General features: G+C 41.0%; 2 protein-coding genes across 2 annotated transcripts; both read left to right on the top strand.

Annotated features, from left to right (window-relative positions):
• The first annotated feature begins 1,737 nt into the window (after positions 1 to 1,737).
• Positions 1,738 to 12,691, top strand: LOC103704049 (eukaryotic translation initiation factor 3 subunit F). The gene is made up of 7 exons (XM_008787184.3): positions 1,738 to 2,087; positions 7,582 to 7,661; positions 10,566 to 10,795; positions 11,713 to 11,834; positions 11,922 to 12,035; positions 12,132 to 12,249; positions 12,382 to 12,691. Exons 1-6 carry the CDS (start codon positions 1,866 to 1,868, stop codon positions 12,219 to 12,221), a joined length of 858 nt encoding a protein of 285 aa, XP_008785406.1. The 5' UTR covers positions 1,738 to 1,865; the 3' UTR covers positions 12,222 to 12,249; positions 12,382 to 12,691.
• A 6,797-nt stretch (positions 12,692 to 19,488) lies between these two features.
• On the top strand, positions 19,489 to 20,845 carry LOC103704174 (WUSCHEL-related homeobox 9-like). The gene is made up of 2 exons (XM_008787366.4): positions 19,489 to 19,939; positions 20,461 to 20,845. Exons 1-2 carry the CDS (start codon positions 19,603 to 19,605, stop codon positions 20,652 to 20,654), a joined length of 531 nt encoding a protein of 176 aa, XP_008785588.1. The 5' UTR covers positions 19,489 to 19,602; the 3' UTR covers positions 20,655 to 20,845.
• The last annotated feature ends 131 nt before the right edge of the window (positions 20,846 to 20,976 follow it).

The raw sequence follows: 20,976 nt of genomic DNA, 5'->3' as shown, positions 1-20,976 counted from the left end.
GGCTGGGAGGAGATCTCCAAGTCAGCGAAGGGATCTTTGGAGTGGCCCTTCAGGACCTGGAGTTGTCTGTGGAGATCGTCCACCCGCCGGTCCAGGGAGCGCGACCGGTGGGTGGGGGACAAGGAGCGGCGCGAGGGGGACCGACTGGAGTGCGGGCCCCTCGAGGACTGGGGTGTCTGAGAACGCGCCCGGGTCCGCCGCTCGTACCCCGCACAGCTCCGATGAGAAGGTCCTGGCAGAATGGACCGCACTCGAGAATCCTCCTCGCGCCGGCGCTCCTCTCCATGGGAGAGGAAGGAGCGCGGGTTGTGAGGAAGAGGCGAGTGCTCGGGGGGCAGCGGCTCCTGAGCCCGTTGCGGCACCCGAGAGATCACACCCTGCAGATTCTGCACTGCCTCTGCGAGGGTGCGAACCTGCTGGGCTAGCTGGTCGAACTGAGCAGCTTCGACCGTCTGAATGGGAGAAGGGGCGGTGGAGTGCTGCTGAGAGTGCGTTGGGGACGCAGCAGCCTCTCGGCCGGAGGCGCGAGAGCTCCGCGACCGGAAGCATTGGAAGCTCCACGACCACCTCGCCGTGCCATTACGATCGTTCTAAGATTCGGTCCCTTCCTCTAGCGCCAACTGTTGCTGGTGGTCCAAACCGTGAACGATTGGCACTGCGGTGTGAACGGGGTTCCGTCTGAGTTGTCTTGGTTGGTGTTGGTTGCGCTCCACCTTCCGCCAAGAAACCTGCAAACAAGCCTTGCACCACCACCAGGGTGGTGATGGCCCTCCGACGGTCAAGTCAGAGGAGATTGGAGGAGGAGGAGAGGTGATAATCGCAAGTAAGAGAGTGCTCTGGGAGATATTGCTCACCTCCCCCCTTTCTCCTCCCAGCCGCATATATACCTGGCTGGGGGGTCTCTCAGGGGGGTTCGTTATCGTGGGGCACGATGGTGTGGCCACTGACATGGCCATTACAGGGCGTCGTGGAGCAGCACCGGGTACGGCCACGTCAGGGCATAGTGGGGCTCCGCTTTGTACGGCTGATGCAGGAGATCGTGGAGCAGCAGCGGATACAGCCGTTGCAGGGAGTAGCGGAGCAGGAGGCCGCGGCGTGCCTCTGGGGAATAGCCTGTCGTTATCAGGAGATCTCCGACTCGGGGTCGGAGCGCTGGATCAAGGGGCAGCCGGCTCGGGGTCGGGCTGCGGAGCCGAGGATGTCCGACTCGGGGTCGGATTGCTGGATCAAAGGGCAGCCGACTCGGGGTCGGGCTGCGGAGCCGAGGATGTCCGACTCGGGGTCGGATTGCTGGATCAAAGGGCAGCCGTAGTCTTCCTGGGCGCGCGTGCCGGTCACGTGGGGCATGGCGGCTTATTTCCCCCGTAACAATTCCTATTTAGGATCATTTCTGGTGTTCTTAGAATACACCAAAAGGCCAAAAAAAAGCATAGCGCACAAGGGCAAGGTTATCTTTGCGGTGCAGCCAGCTGGTATGTCTATCACATTGTGTAACTACCACCGTGGTACACGAGCAGTTGAGAAGTCTATTATTTGGTGCTAAATGTGGATCACAAGGTAGACAGCTTGCTGGGCCTTCTTTAATTTCCTGCCACGTTCAGAAGTCGACAGCGAGAGCCCAGTCATGGGCGGTGGCCTGTTACTCTGGGCTGTTCCAAAGATATGCCCGGATCCAAATTCCTTCTTAGTCGGCCCATTTGCGTAGCTCTTAAAGCTCCACGCGTTATTCGGTAGAAACTTTTTATTCTGCCGGGCGGACCTCACAACAAAAGAAAACCGCAACCCGCGAAGCCCTAATCCCTTGCCTCATCTCTCTCTCTCTCTCTCTCTGGGAGGCAAGCGGCGAGCGGCGAGCGGCGAGCGAGATGGCGGCCGGCAAGCAGACGGTACTGCAGTTCTTCCCGTCGACGACGAGTCTGAGCGCGAGAGTCCACCCCGTGGTCCTCTTCAACATCTGCGACTGCTACGTGCGGCGCCCCGACCAGGCCGACCGAGTCATCGGCACCCTCCTCGGCTCCGTCTCCCCCGACGGCACTGTAGAGATCAAGAACTCCTACGCCGTCCCCCACAACGAGTCCGCCGACCAGGTAACCGTTTTCCTTTTTACCTGCCTTTCTTCCTCCTCCTCATTCTAGGGTTTCGAGATCATAGGATGCTACAACGTTTGCAGTTTGGATTTTTTTTTTTCCTCTCCAACCTTTTTTGTAGACATTCTTCTTTAAGGAAAGGCGATCTATATAACATGGCTGATTGCCTTGTTCGCGGGTGGGGTTTGGTGAGGGTTTCGGTGATTATCTGGGGAACCCCCTTTTTTTCCCCTCCTTGTTCTTTTCCTGCTCAAGAATCTGATTAAATTTCAAGATCTGCAGTTCAGTAGGAGATTTCTGACTATTTTATTATTTGCGTTTCAAAATCATAGGAATTTGCGAATCAAAGGCAGCAACAAAAAGGAGAAAGCACTTTATAGAGTTTAAGGGAAATAAATAAATAACTAGGGCTTCTGGCTATGCAAGCATTAATGCTCTAAAATAAAATATCTGTCCGTCTATACACTCTTTAGGTTGCTATGATGAAGGCAAGGCACCTGAATCAATCGTATGCAATACGAATAGATGCTGTCCAGCTGATGTTATTATCGAAACTATCTTGATGCTAAGTTAGTTTGTTTGGATAGTTTCTCCAAATATTACTTCTTCTATTGTGATTCTTCGTTTAGAAATCTTCAACTGAAATCTTGTTGGATTTTTGATTAAACAGTCAAGGTGAAGAATGGAACTGTAGTGAAAGCACAATTAATTTACACCATGCCCCATGCATCTACATTGTCTTCTTGTGCAAGGTTTAACACCTATCAATAACCCTTCCTTTTCGATGACAAAATCTTAAAGTGCCTCCCTTGAAGGCATTTTGGTGCTGTTCGGTTTAGGGATGACCCACAGATCAACAGTGATGTGGGTGGAGATGATGGAATCACCGCATTTGGTTACACTCTGGTAATTCTATGTGGCAGTGATCCCATGTTGCTTTCACTCCTAAAATCACCACTCAATTTATTGATGTTAAACCCATCCTTGAGGACAAGTTTTGAAGATCACCCTAGGTTAGTGATGTTGGGCTGAAATTTGGAGACAAATATGCCTCTCTGTTTAGAATAAAAAAATATTTCAAAGAATGCTGATCTCTGGAAAAAGTTTTTTATATCTAGGAAGGGTTTGATAATCCCAAAAAAATTACTTCTTGTTAGGAAGGTTTGATAATCTTCGGGAGTTACTTTGACAGGTTATGAATAATTTTTGTTTTTGTTAAATTAGTTTGGATGACAAGTTTTGATAATTTGATTTATGTTTGTGTATATTTTTTTATGATTTAGTTGAGAATTATATTTATTAGTTGCAAGATATATGGAATATATCAGGGCTAGTTTTGGTGTTATATGGCAGCTAATCTTGGATTCTAATGCCATACTAAACATGTTAATCAGGATACCTGAAGATCTTTAATCATTGGAAGATATCATCCCAAACATGGTGATCTTAGATCATTGAGGATCAGCATACTCTGGGATGGGGATCACCTGTGAACTAAGATTATTGTAGTTTGTCACGACCCCCGCCCCGTTCCCGGCGGGCCGCCGCGACGGTCCTAGGGTGCGGGTAGGCATAAGGCCACCAGCCACCGCGTAGAACCCTACTACCTATCAATCATCAATAAATCTTGAAAAATTTGGCATGATGCATGCACAAAATGATCACTTTTCCTATAGTGACCTGTCAGGATTATCTCAATACATACAACACACTACCTGTCAGAGCAGCAATCACATAATCCGTCACATAATGAACCTGGACAGTATATATCAATACATTATCTCAGGCATATAACTCATCTGTATAAAAATATGGTTTCCATTCCATCTATGGTCAAACCCATATCCACAACAGGATCTATGACTGTAACTATACACTATATACAATAGAAGGTTCATAATACACCAAAATGTATAAACCTTTATCTACATTATACTATACTATACTATGGAGCGGCACAGCTAGCAGGCAATCTCTAACCCTGCTCTTCTCTATACAATACCTGCCCTGCAATCAAAAACACCAAACTGGGGAGTGAGTATATAAATACTCAGTGAGTGGAGTAGAGAGTACTATGCACATGAGACCAGATATAATCATGGCTCGAGGTGAAATCTCAAGATCAATAATAAGATGAACATGATCTCAACATAGAGAATATGGAGTAAGTCATCAATATCACCACAATCAATATCAACTCATCTGAAGCATATATGGAATAATCAAGTCAACATATATGCTACTCATGAATATGCTCAACAGGTCATAGTACTGAATCATATAAATCAGGTGTCAATAGGCTGAATCATCAACAAGACAGCTATCGGGAGGTGGGTTTTACGCCCCAGGCGAACCAGCAACAACTCCCTACTGCCATATGCATACACCGAATATGACACCACACCAATATGTAAATCATCACTAGACAGCTGTCGGGAGGTGGGTTTTACGCCCCAGGCGAACCAGCAACAACTCCCTACTGTCACATGCATATGCAGGATAAGACACCATATCGATAATGTAAATGCTAGACAGCTGTCGGAAGGTGGGTTTTACGCCCCAGGCGAACCAGCAACAACTTCCTACTGTCACATGCATATGCAGGATAAGACACCATACTGATGATGTAAATGCTGGCCAGTATCCAGAACAGAAATCCATCTCACATCTATATACTAAACTGCACCTCGCGGGAATTCTACATCCGCGGAAAGCCATACTGCACCTCGCGGGGTCTTACTATGCCCGGCGGCAAGCAGAATATAAGTCGTAGGACCGGCCGATCCTACGCCTAGGGCCGTGTCCCCCCTAGGAAGGGACTGGGCTCCGCCCACCCAGAAGGCTACTATGTGCACAAAGGCCGATGTTCAACCCCCATCGACTATAGGTGTCCTGCAGATACTGCCAAGCCATGCATAAATGCCATAATGCACCCTCCCAATACTCTACTAAAAATGAGTATAATCAAGACTACCACTCACTTGATCATGACCCAATCATAAACTAACATCAGGGTTAGGAGTGAGGGTCAAGGAAGTGCAATACAACTCAATATACCACTAAAAAGGCTCTACAAATCTTTGAAATAGAGGAAATGAAATCAATTTACAAAAGAAGTTATTTCACAATTTGGAACCAATTTAATTACTCATAAAAGAGTATAATCAAGCTACGACTCACAAGTCTTTAAAATAGAGGAAATGAAATCAATTTACAAAAGAAATCATTTCACAATTCGGAATCAATTTGATTACTCATCAACCCCTCGTAATTCCTCTCAATGTTCCCTCAAATGCATGTACAGAATAATCAAGCATGGAGAATCAAAATATAGAGGAATATATAACAACAATTAATCAATAGGCTCAGGTGGAATCAATTCACACCTGGCGACATTCATGAAAATGAATTAAGGATGCTCATGGTGCAAAGTACATGACTCCCACTCACCTGTCAATCTGGCACAGCCCTAATACGCCTCCAAAAATCTACAGCTGGCAGTGGGGAACTTCTTCCTCTTGTTCCCTAGCTTCTTGCCCAACTGATACATGCATTTACAATATATTTAGTTTTGTATCAAGGGCTATAATCTACGTGCCAATTATAATATAGGAAACTTTAATTGATTCAACTCCCCTGTTCCCTAAATCTTTTCTTTTCTTTCTTCTTTTTCTTTTTAATTAATTAACTCACCATTTATGTGTATTAGGGACTCCCTTGCATGAGTACAAGGTCCCTTTTAGCTTGATCTAGGCTTAATACCCTATTATAGCATGAAATTCCCTATTTTCCACCCGGATGAACAGTAACCCGGACCGACAGCCGGTTACTTCATCCCGGGTTTGATCCACTTTTCAGACTCCAAATTTGATGAAATTTTTACCTAACATTCTACACTCATAGAGGATTCCAAAGAGATAACATGCATCATCATCGGAGGCCGTTTGACCCCCTAAATAATTCGCCGAAGTTGGGACTTCGGCACAGTTTTTCCGTAGTGCCGGAAAAATTTGTCAAAATCCGATTCTTCCTCTTTTAACCGCCTCTACAACCCTTATCCGACCCCTCTAGACTATATCCACCCTTTGTATAGCCTAATGTCATCAAAAGACTAGATAGGGATGGATATTTATCTTTTTCTTTTTGGAAATCGAGGTCCTTGCGTAGAGGGGAAGGAGATCTACGTTTTTCCCTTCAGCTAGAAGTGCAACCGGGATCTCCTTCCTCTTCCTTTCTTCCTTTCCTTTCCTCTTCCTTTCTTCCTTTCCTTTCCTCTCCTTCTTTTTCTTCCTCTCTGTCCGTCTGAGACTCCCCTGTGACTCTCTCTCGGTTTCCATCCAAAAGCCACACAAACCCTCTAATTAAATCACATCAAAACACTATTCACCCTTTGTTTAATATTATTAAATTTCCATTTTGCCCCTAACACTTCAACATATCTACCGTTATGCCATTAACTTTTGATTCCTTCCAATTTTACCCTTACCACTTCAATGCATCTACAACTATGCCATTATCTTTTGATTCTTTCCTATTTTACCCCTTATATTAATTGAAAAGGACTATTCTATCGCTTTTTATATTAAAAAAAATATTTTGGGGTTATTACATGATCCCATTTGGGTTGCCAAATGCCACCTTTATCTTAAATGTTTTGGAGAAGTAAGCTTTTCGTTTTGCCTAGATGCAATACAAAATCTTACCTATATGATTTACATATCGTCAGCACTTTCAAGCTTATAGGTAAGATCAATTGCTTAATATGGAATCACTAAAAGGGGTTAAAGAAATGGGCTGCTAAGGAGGGAGTGTCATCGAGTGAGTAGGCAAAGCTTATGTAAGAGGATTGTAAGATGATTGGTGGTTGGTTGTCATGGCATGGATGTGGTAAAGAAACAAACATAAGATCCACCGTTTGATTCATGGAGCTATTAAATTGTCACAATCTGACAAGAAGTGGAGCTATGCCATAACCTCCTTCCACCCCACATGAAAAAGTTCTATTCTATAGAATTGACTTGGCACGAACTAATTAGTTGTAGGAAAGCATTTAGTAATTTCCCTCATCAAAAAGATCTACAATTCTACATTTCCGCCCACACAGCTACCTATCAAGTTTTGGAAAACTAGAAAATCATTTAATTGGATGGGATTCCTGGCAAAAGTGCTAGTTCCAGTATTGGAGTTAACAAACACAGAACTATTGCATGTTCGCTTTATTATGATCTGACTTCTAAAATTACTGATCAATGATGGCTCATATATTATCTATTCAGTGTAGCTACTTTATTTTCTGGCATTTAAACTTTTGAACTAAAAACAGTTTTTTTATTACTTTTAGCAGCTACAATGCTAGGAGATCTCTCTTTATCCAGTGTGTCAGTCTTGATAAGATCTACAAAATGAGAACTTTCTTAAGTTTTTGCTGCATACATGTTTTGCTTGTGCATTATTTCTTTTGCTTATTTTTCTTTTATTTTGTGCTCGACTGCAGGTTGCTTTGGATATTGATTACCATCATAACATGTTTATGTCCCACCAGAAAGTCAACCCAAAGGAAGTGATAGTTGGATGGTAAGGAACTTTAAAATTAGTTAGTTTCTGCATCTCATGGAATTCTGTTTTTTATGAGTTATGATAAACAATGTGATTTTATTTTCCTTAGCTGCAGTTTAGATGCCTTTATGTCTTGATCTTCTGAAAATTTTATGCCCTGTTATTTGGTGTTAGATATGGATATTCTCAACATATTTAATAGCATTGAAAGTGGCAGCAAATAAATGCTGCATGATCTTTATATACTGTCAACCTTATCCAGTCTAGTATTATATACAATTTTAGAAGATTTATAGCAATTAAGTTGTAAGATTTTTCCATCTGCTTGACCATCGCCTTTGGTGTAAGACTAAAGTAATGAAGAAAATCAAGACTACATCATATGAAGATGTTCAACATCTGAAAATATAGATGAAATAAAGTTGTTATAGGCTTGAGTTGTGGTGAGGATTTACTGGAAAATGTGAAAACTACGGTGTTTTTGCTTCTACACATAATTGAACACGTCAATCATTATGGATATGGTTGACAGGGGACTCATTTTTTATACTCTCCTAAAAGACTGCTACGCAACCAGCAAGTGTTGGTGCATGTCCAGATATTGCATCACTTTTGATGTGATTATTATTAAAAGAAGATGACGAGAACTCAATAACAATGAAGGTTGTTTGTGGATACCCTGACATGATAGCTAACTAAACCAAATGGTACATATATTTAGTTAGAATTGCCGTCATTCTATATTTGGTACTGTGTAAAGATGTCCTGAAACATTTGAAATCTAATCTTTAGTAATTAAAATTTGCTCAGCTACTATAGCCCGGTATTGGAAATTTTATATCTCCTTATCTCCAAACTAAACTTTCCTAATATTCATCAACTCAAGTAATTTGAAAATGGCCCACTACCTCAAATATGTGCTACTCATGATGTTTCTTGCATGTATATCCTAATGCATGTCGGGACCCTAAATCTTATGATGAGTGAGTATGAGTGGTCTGCTATGAAACTGTCTTTGAGTCATTGCCCTTAAGTTCTTTTGCTCAGTGTGCCATATTATCGGTCAAGTCACTAGCTTTAATCATATGTACCTTCTAAACTTGCATGTATACTCATAACTTTAATCATATGTACCTTCTAAAATTGCATCTATACTCATAACATTACAATTACGCTTATGCCACTGTAAATTGATTTGTTCTATAGTTTTGCGCCTTTGACTTGTCATCTATACATGGTTGGAGAGTGATTGTTTAGGTGCAAAATGTCTAAAATATCCTTCTCAATTTGCATAAATTGTCTTCCAAATTTCAGAACTACTGACTTCAAGATGTACGAGTGGTAATTTTACAGGCCGGTTTATGTTTTAACTCAGCTTAACTATAGGTAATCCAACATCTCTGGGTGCATGTTGATGGTAGGTGTATAGCTGCACATAAAAGATTGTTTACTAGGGTCAAAATTCAAAGTGTAAGTTTGCAATGATATATGAGCAGAAAAGGCATTTTTCAAAAGTATATGTTAATAAAACACTATATGATCTATGCTTATATATAATGGTGAGAGTGTGCTTATGTGATGAGTGATGACCATGCTGCATTGGGAGTAATAATATGCATTATACATAATGAGTCACCCTTGTAAATGAATCCAGCCATTAATGATTTGGGTAATACTAGTCTCTTGGAGTCATGACATAATGCATTGTTAAAGAATGGACAAGAATAAATTAACAATCATCAAGCAATGTATCATTGGAAAGTCATTAAGGGTATTCAAGGGTCATGATGGAAGGGTTCATTGAAGAATTTGAAGAAGAATTATATGGCAACAGTATTGTTGGAAAATATGTATGGTAAAAAGGGTTTGGGCATATGAGTGGAGAGTTACATACATCGAAATGTTTTTGGTTGATGTGTGGTAAAGTTAGGAGGATGCTGTGAGATTAGCCTTTTAAGAACCTTGATGCTACACCAATAAAAAAAGGATGTGAAAAGTTTATTGGGACCATTCTCTTTCATTGAATACTAGCTGAAACTCTAGAAGAAGAGGAGTTCAAACTTGTGGTGATAGGTCAAAGAATAGAGGATTTGCAAGTTGTGAAATATATTCAAGCAAGCATTTGTTGATAAAGAATATATGGTTTGATTAAAAATAGAGTGTTTCCTTTTGGCTGGTAAAATTCACTATATTCACTTGTTGCAGCATTAGTTAATGGTTTACTTCTGTTTAGTCATCCACTTGGGGGCAGGCTTGTTGGTCAACAACTATAGCTATTTTGTTGCCGATTTTGTTGGAGATGTATCAATTTTAAGGGTTGATTCTATTGACTGGCAATATTTTTCTAGTAGCAAGACTATTTCTAGCCATTTATGGAGTCTGTTTTCATAGATAGCGGTTTTGGCTGTTTTGAAACATCAAAAGCTTGTAAAACTTTTATATCTGCCTGTCTTATTCTTAGTTTGCTATTTTGTTTAGCTGGTCAGTTGGCTGGGTTAAGCCTTAATGATATTTATGACAGACATTAGTGGGAATACAACAATTTTGAGATTTGTTTCTACAAAAGTTTGAAAAATGTTCAAGTTATGGCTGACATTTGTTTGCCCAGCTGGTTGGCGCCCCCTCTCCTAAAGGCTAGCCTTTGGGAGAGGTCCAGGGTTCACGCTCTGGTGGTGGCACATTAGATTTTATTGTTTTAAAGAAATGTTCAAATTGTCAAATGATAATAACTTTTACGAGGCCATTTACAAAATAATGGTGTTGTTTGTATTTGTTACTATGGCTATCTTTCCTTTTTCTTAGTGGTTGTTACATCTTCATTTTTGGAATATGGTTTTCATGGTATTATGGTGAATTCATTTCTGGATCTCTATTTTACTAACATTAGGGCATTATGCTCCACTGCTACTGAACCTTGTGCAGGTATTCGACTGGCTTTGGTGTTTCAGGTGGGAGTACATTGATACATGACTTTTATTCAAGAGAAGTATCAAATCCTGTTCATCTTACTGTTGATACTGGATTCCAAAATGGTGAGGCTTCCATCAAAGCTTATGTGTCTGTCAATTTGTCTCTTGGAGATAGGCAACTTGCGGCGCAATTTCAAGAAATTCCTCTGGATCTGCAGATGATCGAAGCGGAACGAGTTGGATGTATGGCTTCTATTTAGTTAACTCTTGAATGCTGCCTTTTCTTCTTTATGTCATACATAATTTTGCCGTTTCTAACTAAATGGTGTTATGTTGAGGGATGATATATCATTTTTTTTTTCACTAGCTGGAAAACCTACAGTTGGATGGAACAAAGGATTTGCTTCAGTGGCACATCATTCTAAATTGCATAACCAATCAGAGAGGACTCGTGTCAATAGGCCTTCCTAGACTTTATTGGCAGGCCCTGCTTCTTCAAAATGTTGCATTGGCCAGAAACATGGTTAATGCTTTTAGAGCAAGTCATTGTACCTTGAGCTATAATCCATATGAAATAGGCTAAGATCTGTAGGGCTGGTTCGAATTTAGTGGATATCCGCATAAAATTCATTCTTTGAAGTAAAAACAAAGAGTGAAGAAGTCAGGTTTAAGGACTTTTACCTGCACTTAAATTTGGATAGGCAGCTGTAACCATCTAACACCAGTTAGTCGTTAATTATATAAAGATAGCTTATTGTTGGTTCTGTTATTATTACTTACCCTGTAACCGTCTAACACCAGTTAGTCTTTCATTATATAAAGATAGCATATTGTTGGTTCTGTTTTTATTACTTACCCATAGCTCTGTCGGGTGCTTAAAGCATCTTTTGTGGAGCACTAACTGGTTTGTTTTCCAAACCTCAATCTTGTAATTTCCATTACGAATCTAAATGTTTTTTCATGGATGTGATGTTTTTCTCCTGTATCTGTGTTCCGTTTAGTTCATACTTTGTTTGAAATCTGAGCTTTCTTTTTTGATTATTATCAATCTCTAAACTGCAATTTTCGCATCCTATTTATCCATGAATTTGTAAAGTTTATTTAATTTATCCATCAAGGTTAAGGTGAAGTTGACTGGATTATTTTTACAATCATGACAGTTGACATCTTAAAGATGTCACTGGTGGACAAGCTTCCAAATGATTTAGAAGGAATGGAAGCTTCAATGGAAAGACTGCTTGCCTTGATTGATGATGTCTACAAATATGTGGATGATGTTGTGGTAAGAATCTTGGACCTTCATTTAAACCTTTTTTGAGTTCTTGGCATCTTGGTGCAGGACCTAAAAATCATATCCTTTATTTTCCAGGAAGGACGTGTAACCCCAGATAATAATATCGGGAGATTCATTGCAGATGCTTTGTCATCAGTTCCCAAACTTTCTCCGGCAGCATTTGACAAGCTTTTCAATGATAGAATTCAGGTAAACTTGTTTCTTTAGTTCTTAATGCAAAGTTTCAGGCTCAAGCATTTTTATGAATCCTTTCATTCCTCGTATATTTGTATCTGTTCTTTGCAGGATAATCTTGCACTGGTTTACTTATCGAGCCTCACTAGGACACAACTCAGTGTAGCAGAGAAGCTGAATACTGCTGCCCAGATATTATAGTTTCTCTACCACTCATGAATGAAAGCTGGTAATATCTTTTGATGCCATTTCAGTTGCGCTCATTTTGCATTACTGTGTAGTTATTGACAACATAGTTAACACTTTAAAACATAGGGCTTTATGCAGACGTTTCTTCTTTTTGTTGTTTTTAATGATCCAGAGCCATTCCTTATTATGATTGGGCCACCCAAAGATCTGAGCGTTGTGGTTGTTTGTCAGAGAATGAATATCATCAGATTGTAACTCTTGACAGCATTCATTTTCATTAAGTTGAAGTTTTGAATTTTATTTTCTAAAAAAAATATCTTAAGCTTTGAGAATTAAAGGGAGTGGAAGGTTATTATGACAGGAGTAATTCCTCTGATGTTGTCATCGAGGATTTATTTTTTAGTTAGTTTCTGCAAGACTTCATCAAGATAAATTTGGCCTGGAACTGTTGCCCATCTATTATATGAAGTGTTAGCTTATCATTGCGATGTTTGCTTGAAGAAAGGCAGATAATACTGCAAAAATTATCGTTGATTTAGCCAGATCTGGCTTTGGTGGATTAATGAGACTCATCTCCGTTTTTTGAAATTTCGGTTAATTTTGTTTCCCACATTGAAGTACTTGGAGAGGTATGTACTACGATGATGCCATGAAAGGCCACCAATCTCAACGTAGAGTGAACTAAAATTTAGGTCGTCTACCAGTTCTTGACCAATAACTGGATAGCTTCTTATAGAGTCCTAAATTATACTGGACTAATTGGGAACCTTCCGAGGAAGTTGAAATTATGACCCCGTCGGGTTGAAGTTCTATAGTTGACAGCTCCAGATATTCAAAAACCTGAGGGAATCAAAACCTGTGGAATAGATTCGTAATATGGAGATATTTCCAAGGAGGTTGTGGGAGGATTCCTGCTTCCATGTGCAACTAGCAATGCGCCCATGCTGTGAAGCGGTCTCCGAATTTATTTTGTGAAATAAGATGTGACAAATAAATATATGGGTGGTTATTCTTTTGCTAGGTCATATTTTTTTTTCAACTCATCTTCTGCGTTCGCCGATTCTTCAAGCTTCTTTGGTCAATTTAAAAAAGGAATGCGGATGGGTAGGGCATAGGAAAAGATGCTGATACTAGGCTTACCTTTTACGCTATTTTTGGGACAGAGGCTACAGGTGCCGGTTTCCGCACAGATGAACAAAATTATAATTTCACTAATATTAGGTAGTTGTTCATACCTGAATGTAAAATGATTTGTAATGAGAGTATATTACATGGTTGTATCCAAAGTTGTTTTTGTTGGAGTCTTCTCTTGGAAAAGATCAGTATGAACATATTTTTCAGGATTTGATACAGCAACTTCTTCAAGAGTTCGAGCTAAAGAAAAGCGTTTGGGACGAGGAAGGTTCTGTACCATATCATTGAATTTTAAAGAGGTCAGAAATTCAACGGAATAAAGTTCTTCGTCAGAGTTTGCATTTGCGGGTGATTTTGGAATTATATCGGAACTTAAATATACTTTCTCCTCCATCGGAGCCAAAGAAAGGAGATAGGAATTAACTTCATCAACTATTTTATTCACAGGCGTGATGATGGTTCTTTTTTTCAAATATACTGAATTATCAAAATTTTCCTCAAATTTTGATTAGTTGCCAGGGCAATATTCTAAACATGCAGTTGCGGGCATTTTCCATGGCCAACACCTAAAATCCATTTACCAAATTTTTTCTTTTTTTTTTTTTGATTCATCATCTATGCTGCTATTTTGCAACCACATGTTTTTTTAGAAAAAATAGTTTACAATGCTTTTATAAATACAATCAACTGATCGATGCATTGATTATTTCTTTGCTTCCTCTGACAACAACAGGATGAATCTGCCTTAAAACTCCTCCAAGAAACATAGTTTTTTGCTTTTCTTCGTTATCCCAGTAATTAGTTTTCAAAATATCTTTCAAAACTTATCAAGAGCTACTTTTTATGATTCTTTGGAGCTTCATGCTAGACTATCAAACTTGTAAACTTGATTAATTTTGCAAATGGGGTTCTTTTTTTAATTTCATATGTAGAGTTATCATGCATATTAATTGGTATCCTGAAGAAGCAGCAACCAAAATAATTTTTCCTTCAGAATAAATTTTGGAAACTATTGTTTGCTAAAGATATATTTTGCCAATTTCTCCATGGCCGTAGACAGAAAATAATCCACCTTTATTTGTCTTGATTACATTCAAAACGTGGTTATAGATATTTTTTTATCCTTATTTAATCCAACTCCTCTTAGTAGTCTGTTAATTATATCCTCTGCAATAATTCTGTTAGATGTTGGAAGATTGCGCTCAGAAAGGGAGAGCTACAATTTTTGTTAAACAATTTTTTTAATTCTAATAGAACATAATTTTTTAACTGTAATTCTGGGACTTGCAAATTAGAAGGTCTAAAATATTTCTGGGATTTTTTAACTTCTCTTAACTGTCATAGCTTCTTTAAAATATATCTCTTAATTAATACATGATGAATAATCATCTGAAGTTAATGCTTCAATTCTATCATGGACCTTATTTTCTATATCATAACTGTGCAAATCTAGGTTTTTCTCCATCTATAGGCAACAACGAACCCATTCTATGATGATTTTGGCTATTGATTCTAAAAACATATGGGCCTAGTTTGGCATTGATTTCATTATCATTTTTGGCACCCATTAATGTAAATGGGAACATTGAGTTATAAACCCTGATATTGTTTTAGAATTTTGATTCTCTCTTTCCACCGCTTTAATCCAACAAAATGTCCGAAGTAGGAGTTTTTTTTAGCAACGGTAGGCAAATTCTTCCCTCTCTACAACATAAAGTAAAAATAAGTTTGTTTGTACTATGCGATTTACATATATATTCTTGGTACTAAAGTATAACTCCATGATACCGGCGCTGAAACTCGGATAATTCAAAATTTACCTCTAATGCTCAAAAAATATAGCTGACTAAAACATTGCATAAAATATAGGTCGGATATGTATATTTTACGTATACATTCTTCCCCCCCCCCCCCCCCCCCAATGCTCAATTTTTCTCTTTAATCAACACCGAAGCGGCGACATCCTCTCTCTTGGAAGTTGGATCGTCCGTCCTTTCTCCAAAAATCATTTTCCTTTCACTTTTTTCCAAAAGAATAACCAAAACAGGAACCGTCGCTTGCATCCGTTGCCCTTTTCTTACCTGTGAAAAAGTAAAAAAAATAGGCAACTGATGAACAAAAATTTACAGTATTTTTTTTTAAAGAAAAAGGAGCCTCTAGGTCCTTTCAATCTTCTTCCGTCATCCATTTCTATCACCATTCGTTTGAATTAGTGTTATTTTTTTTCTTCATTTGTTTGTTTTTTGTTTGAATTTTTTAGATGTTTCAAAAAAAGAAAAGTCCCAGAAACAAAATGTTCTTCATCTATCACAATTTTTTTACTTACTAAAAAGTTTAAAATTACCATCATCACTGCTCAAGAATAATTCACATCCTCTAGTGACGTGTGTCCCGCTATACCCTTCCAGAGAGGAAGGGAGGGGGCATTTGGGATGCGGAAGACTGCCGCCTCTGGTAGCAACACCCATGTGTAGCTATCAGCAAGAAAAAAAGGGACAAAGGTGGAAGAAAACCAGAAGACTACAACACCCATGTTGTCCTTCTCACAACATTTCTTTCAAGAATGGTAAATAACCCAAGGGGATGGCTGCTAGTACGCCTTGATCAGCAGGTATAGGGTTGTGGGGTAAGGCAAAGGGTTCGACCTTTACCTCCCGGCCCGTTTCCCTCACCTCAGTATGGCCACCTATTCTAGCGATGGTACAGGGTTATCGCGGAGATCTTGGCATTTGCCTCCTTCCCTCCAACAGTATTTCGACATTTGTCTTATGGCCAAAGGCTATTAACTATATATATGGTACTGGTAAAGTTAAGTGACTGTGCCTGAATGTAACTGCATGTTTAGACCTTCTTTCTAAAGTTTCTTTTTGATCTTGTCCTTTATCAGCCGATCGAGTTCGTCCGTGCTCGAATCCTTGTTCAAACGGACGGACGGCACATGACAGATTAGGGAGAAGGACATGCACCTTGTGCTGATCGATCATCGGACTTTCCTTTAATGTAGAAGAATAGATATCAAGATTTTCTCAATATTGTAGGGCTGGAGGGTGGATGGATTGGCTTCGGGCCGGGGGTGGGAATATTACTTGACCGGCGTGCTCTGGATTCGGGCCACGTCCGGCCATTGAGAGAGGGTGAAGGCCGCATGCAGTCGCAGGGAAAAGAACAGGCTCTAAAAGTCAAAGAGCGAGGGGGGAATGGCATTTGATGATGATGCGCGCTCAGCTTTTGGTGAAGACAAGGGAGAACGACACAGAAAGCAAGCTGGCTGCGATGTCTGCGGTCCCACCCCGACTTCAGTTCGCGCACAGCACTCTACGTGGTACAGTCTGCGCCCTCATATTTCTTTTTCAGAAGCACGCGGAACCCCAAAACCCGCCCCGATCCCCGATCACATTCATCAGTGCCATCTAGACGAACGCAAACGGACAAGTACCCCCATCTTCCCTCTCTCTCTCTCTCTTTGAATCGCTCCCCATGCATGTATCACTACAACATCTTGTGTCTCATGATCTTCTGCTTCAGCCCTGGATATCACGAGCAGCATAAGCAGAGACAGTCCGTGTATTCTACGGATCGATGAATAACCGAATCCCGATGTCACAAATTCTGATAATTCTTGATCAGTTTCTAAAATCTTCCATTTCCATACCCCCCCTCTCCTAGAAACTGAGATCTTCTTTGCTGAATCATGGTCGTTGCACATCTTGCACGTTCATGCATGCCACATGATTGATATGAGCAGTCACTCCCTCTTGGAGCAATGAGAAAACGCACGGAGTTCAAATTTCATCTAGTTCATGCGACACAAATTAGCTAGAGATAGTTCTCACGCAGTGGAACCGTAGGCGATTGCATAGAACAAGCTAGGTTCATCCATCCATCATTCAGCTATGCATATGAATGATAGGTGACTATCCTGTACCTGACTGGAACTGTATAGGATTAGAATTGTTTAAAAGGACACAGGACCAACTGCTGCTTCTTCTTCTTTTTATTTGAGGCCGCCCGGAAAGACATGTCCCTTGGCGGAGATATTGGTCCCACATGCGCCGTGCTGCTGAAAGCTCTTATTTGATCAGCCGAGGGTGGCGAGAAAATAGCTTTGGTCACGGAGTCGAGTCACGCAAAGTTTGCGGTCTAAAAGCACTACATCATGTGAATGAAAACTAGCAGATCGGGCGAGGAGAGCGTGTCCCTTGGGAATTGCAGCTTGAAGTGCACGCAAAACGGATTTTCCGTGCATGAAACTTGGAAAAAACCGTAGTCTGCAAAGTAAGTGGGAGGAACGATGCGATGAGTTTGTATTATATAATTCCGGGCTCGGACAAGTGGTAGCCTGCGTCCAAACCTCTCTTTCTTTAAATGACCGGCAACAAAAGGAATAAGCAAGTAGCCACTTTTGCCGAAGAAAGCCATAACCATTTGCCTTCGCTTTTTCGAGCGGCATTTCAAATTGCGATGGTCCCAAGGGTGGAACACTCACTCAATATTTACAGCAACAAGGCCGGGTGGTACGATTGATATACGTCAATCGCCACCCCAAAAGGATGACATCTCTCCAAACCTTTTAAGGTCATTCTAAAAGTTATGCGCAAGTGGAGTCTTAACAGCCGAAGCTACAGTTTGAGGCCATTTGCATTGTGTGGGTGTTAGTGCAACGCACCTAGAAAATTTAAAGTGTGTCAGGAAATTTATACAGCTCTAGGATATATTAATTATGATTAAGCTGCTAGCACATCTAAAAGTTCATTTCCAGGATAGACATTGGCAGTGGAATCTTTGACACATAGGTGATCAGCCATGTGTTTGTTTTTTTAACTCTCAGTAGTACTCTTGCCTATCTGATCATATCTTCGTTAAACAAATATGGACTCATTAATTTATTGGTTTTAACCAAAGTCTTAGATTATTGGTATGAAGTTAGCATCAAGGACAAAGATATAGTCCATCGAAGCTTGAAAAATATAAATTGTCAGCTCTTTTATGGCTTCTTGTTGAATCCTTCTATAGACTACATTAAACAAGAGGAACTTGCTAGTATTGAAAGGTGAGTCAGTAGATAGGCAAACTGGACAGATTTGTAATTTAAACTCATCTAACCGGTGCGGAATTATGCATATATAGTTTCCATGGTCTGAAAGGATATAAAGATTGTGGATAAAGCAGAACCACGACAAAGAGAACTATCAGTTTTCTCAATGTAACTTACAAGCCGAAGAGCGTAATTAAGCGAAAAAAGACTTTGATTTCCTGGTTGGCGCATGTCTCCTCAAGGCATGCACTGCATGGGGAGAGGATTTTCAGATTCAACCTCAAATGATGGCTTTTTCTTTCTTTTTTTATTGAGGAAACAGATAACGGCAGGGAATTAATTAATTAATAACTTGTAAAAGCATTTGCTTTTTTCATTAAAAAAAAGGTCCTATTCTACCCAACAATTAATTTAGCATCTTATCTGCGTCCCTAGAGAGAATCCACCAACCTTCTAATTAATTCAGTTCACTAAATAATTTTGAGAAATATTCAGTTCATTAAAGATTAATCAGGACGAATAAAAAATCGAGCTAGATGACCGCCCAGCGTCTTGCCTGCAGTATTTCTATTTCGCCTGCTGTTGTTTCGGTGGTATCAAGGATCTATTCTATCTAGAATAAGTTCTCAGATGGCTAACCTGCCCGTTCAAATTCTCTGGCCACCCACCTAGAATTGGGCCCGCTCTACCTCTAAGCCTGATCAGCTGCGACGCGCGAGCCAATGCTGCGACGCCCTCGTTCAAAAGCGGTGAATAATGGTCGCAATTAGCTGCCGGAGAGCGGCAGAAAAAATAATCACCTGGCTGTGAAGTGAATCAGCCCATGCTTACATCCAGACAGCCATGTTCATCAGCAGTCACATTATTATAATAACAGCATCCCTAATGGGACACAAGAAAAGACACGGCGCTATCAGACACGATAAGCCTTAGATTTGTACGTACGACCATAATTAACGAGCCTTAAGGATGTCTGCTCGGAGACCGAGAGGTTTGAACAGTGGCAGCTTTTGCGCATGTCTCCCCGGCACAACGCCATTTCTTAATCAAGCTAGCCTGAAACAAATCCGAGACCATGATAGAATCCTCCCCCCTCTTCCACTTATTATATATACTAGTCACCGCCTGCTGCGTATCTATTGATTTCAGAACTAACTGAGCAAAAGTTCGGAGAGGGGGCGAAGAAAAAACCAAAAGAGAAGGGTTTGGTGAGGAAGGCAGGATATGGACGAGGGTGACCGCTTCGGTACGACGAGAGTTGGGGCCAAGTGCGGGCGCTGGAACCCAACGGCAGAACAAGTCAAGGTGCTGACCGATCTCTTCCGATCAGGGCTCCGAACCCCGAGCACCGACCAGATCCAGACCATCTCCTCCCACCTCAGTTCCTTTGGCAAGATCGAGAGCAAGAACGTCTTCTATTGGTTCCAGAACCACAAGGCTCGCGAGCGCCATCACAAGAAGCGCCGACGCGGTGGAGCTGGAAGCGGAGGAGGAGAAGACCGCCTCGTGCCGGTCCCTGAAAAGAGAGGAGCTACAACTAGATGCCTCCCCAGCAATGACGGTAAGAAGATACTCTTAAACGCATTTCTAGGATCGTAAAAGCTATCTTCATCCAACTCTTTTAGCAAAGACTCGGAAGGGTATAGGCTTGTGTGTTACTTTTGTTCCTTCTGCATAAATAAAGGACTTGGTGTTTGTTTCGCCAATAAGTGATAAACAGCAAGTCCCTGGATCGGAACATGATAACAAATCCGGATGTCAGCCATTTGGCGCAAGCAAAGAAGAACAACGCCATGGTAACTCGGAGAAATCACTTAGCTAAGTTGCACCAATCACTTCGCTTCTTTACATGGCACGTTTCACAAAGTTAATTCAAAGAGGAGCGATGACAGTACAAGGCACCAGCAGAGTGATATTTTGAGTTACCAAAGCATAATTTTGAGAATACAAACTGCTTGTGCCGGTCTAAAACGTTCATCTCTTCCTTATGACGTACGTACGTATCCCAGGCAGTCATATATCAAAGAAAGTTCTAGCACTATAGTTTGAGTTATCGATCGTACGAGGCTGTTGCTTTTGCAGATTCTACGAAGAGCGAACAGGAAGTGACGTGGGACGAGCGGCAGAGAGAAATCGAGACGTTGGAGTTGTTCCCGTTGAAGTCTTACGACTTGGCAGCAGAGAAGCGGCGGTCGATGAGAAACGAGTGCAAAGAAACAGCTTTCCCGGATGCTGGAATGGATCCACCGCTGGATCTGCGTCTGAGCTTTTTGTAGATGGGCTTGCAATAAATTCAATTCCCTTGCTATTCTGTTTCCACCCAGAGAGAGGGAAAGACCTGATGCACCCGTAGAAAGCTCAACAAGAGCGGAGAAAACAGCGATGCCATAATTTAAGAACACGAGTGGGAGGGAACTGCTGCAGTACCGCATCTCCATTGATAATAATATTTCTTCTGTTCGTTTTATTTTTCTTTTATCCGTGGTACTGCGTACTGAGCACTGAAACTGTAGAAACACATGGCTTTATGTGTGCCAAGGAGGGCAGGGGGTTTTAAATTTCGCGACATCCCATGGGCCATGGACTCCTATCTCTCTC

This window comes from Phoenix dactylifera, chromosome 3, assembly GCF_009389715.1.
Source record: "Phoenix dactylifera cultivar Barhee BC4 chromosome 3, palm_55x_up_171113_PBpolish2nd_filt_p, whole genome shotgun sequence".
Taxonomy (NCBI): domain Eukaryota; kingdom Viridiplantae; phylum Streptophyta; class Magnoliopsida; order Arecales; family Arecaceae; genus Phoenix; species Phoenix dactylifera.
Note: the sequence above shows the minus strand (reverse complement) of the source record. Positions and strands in the feature narration are given on the sequence as shown.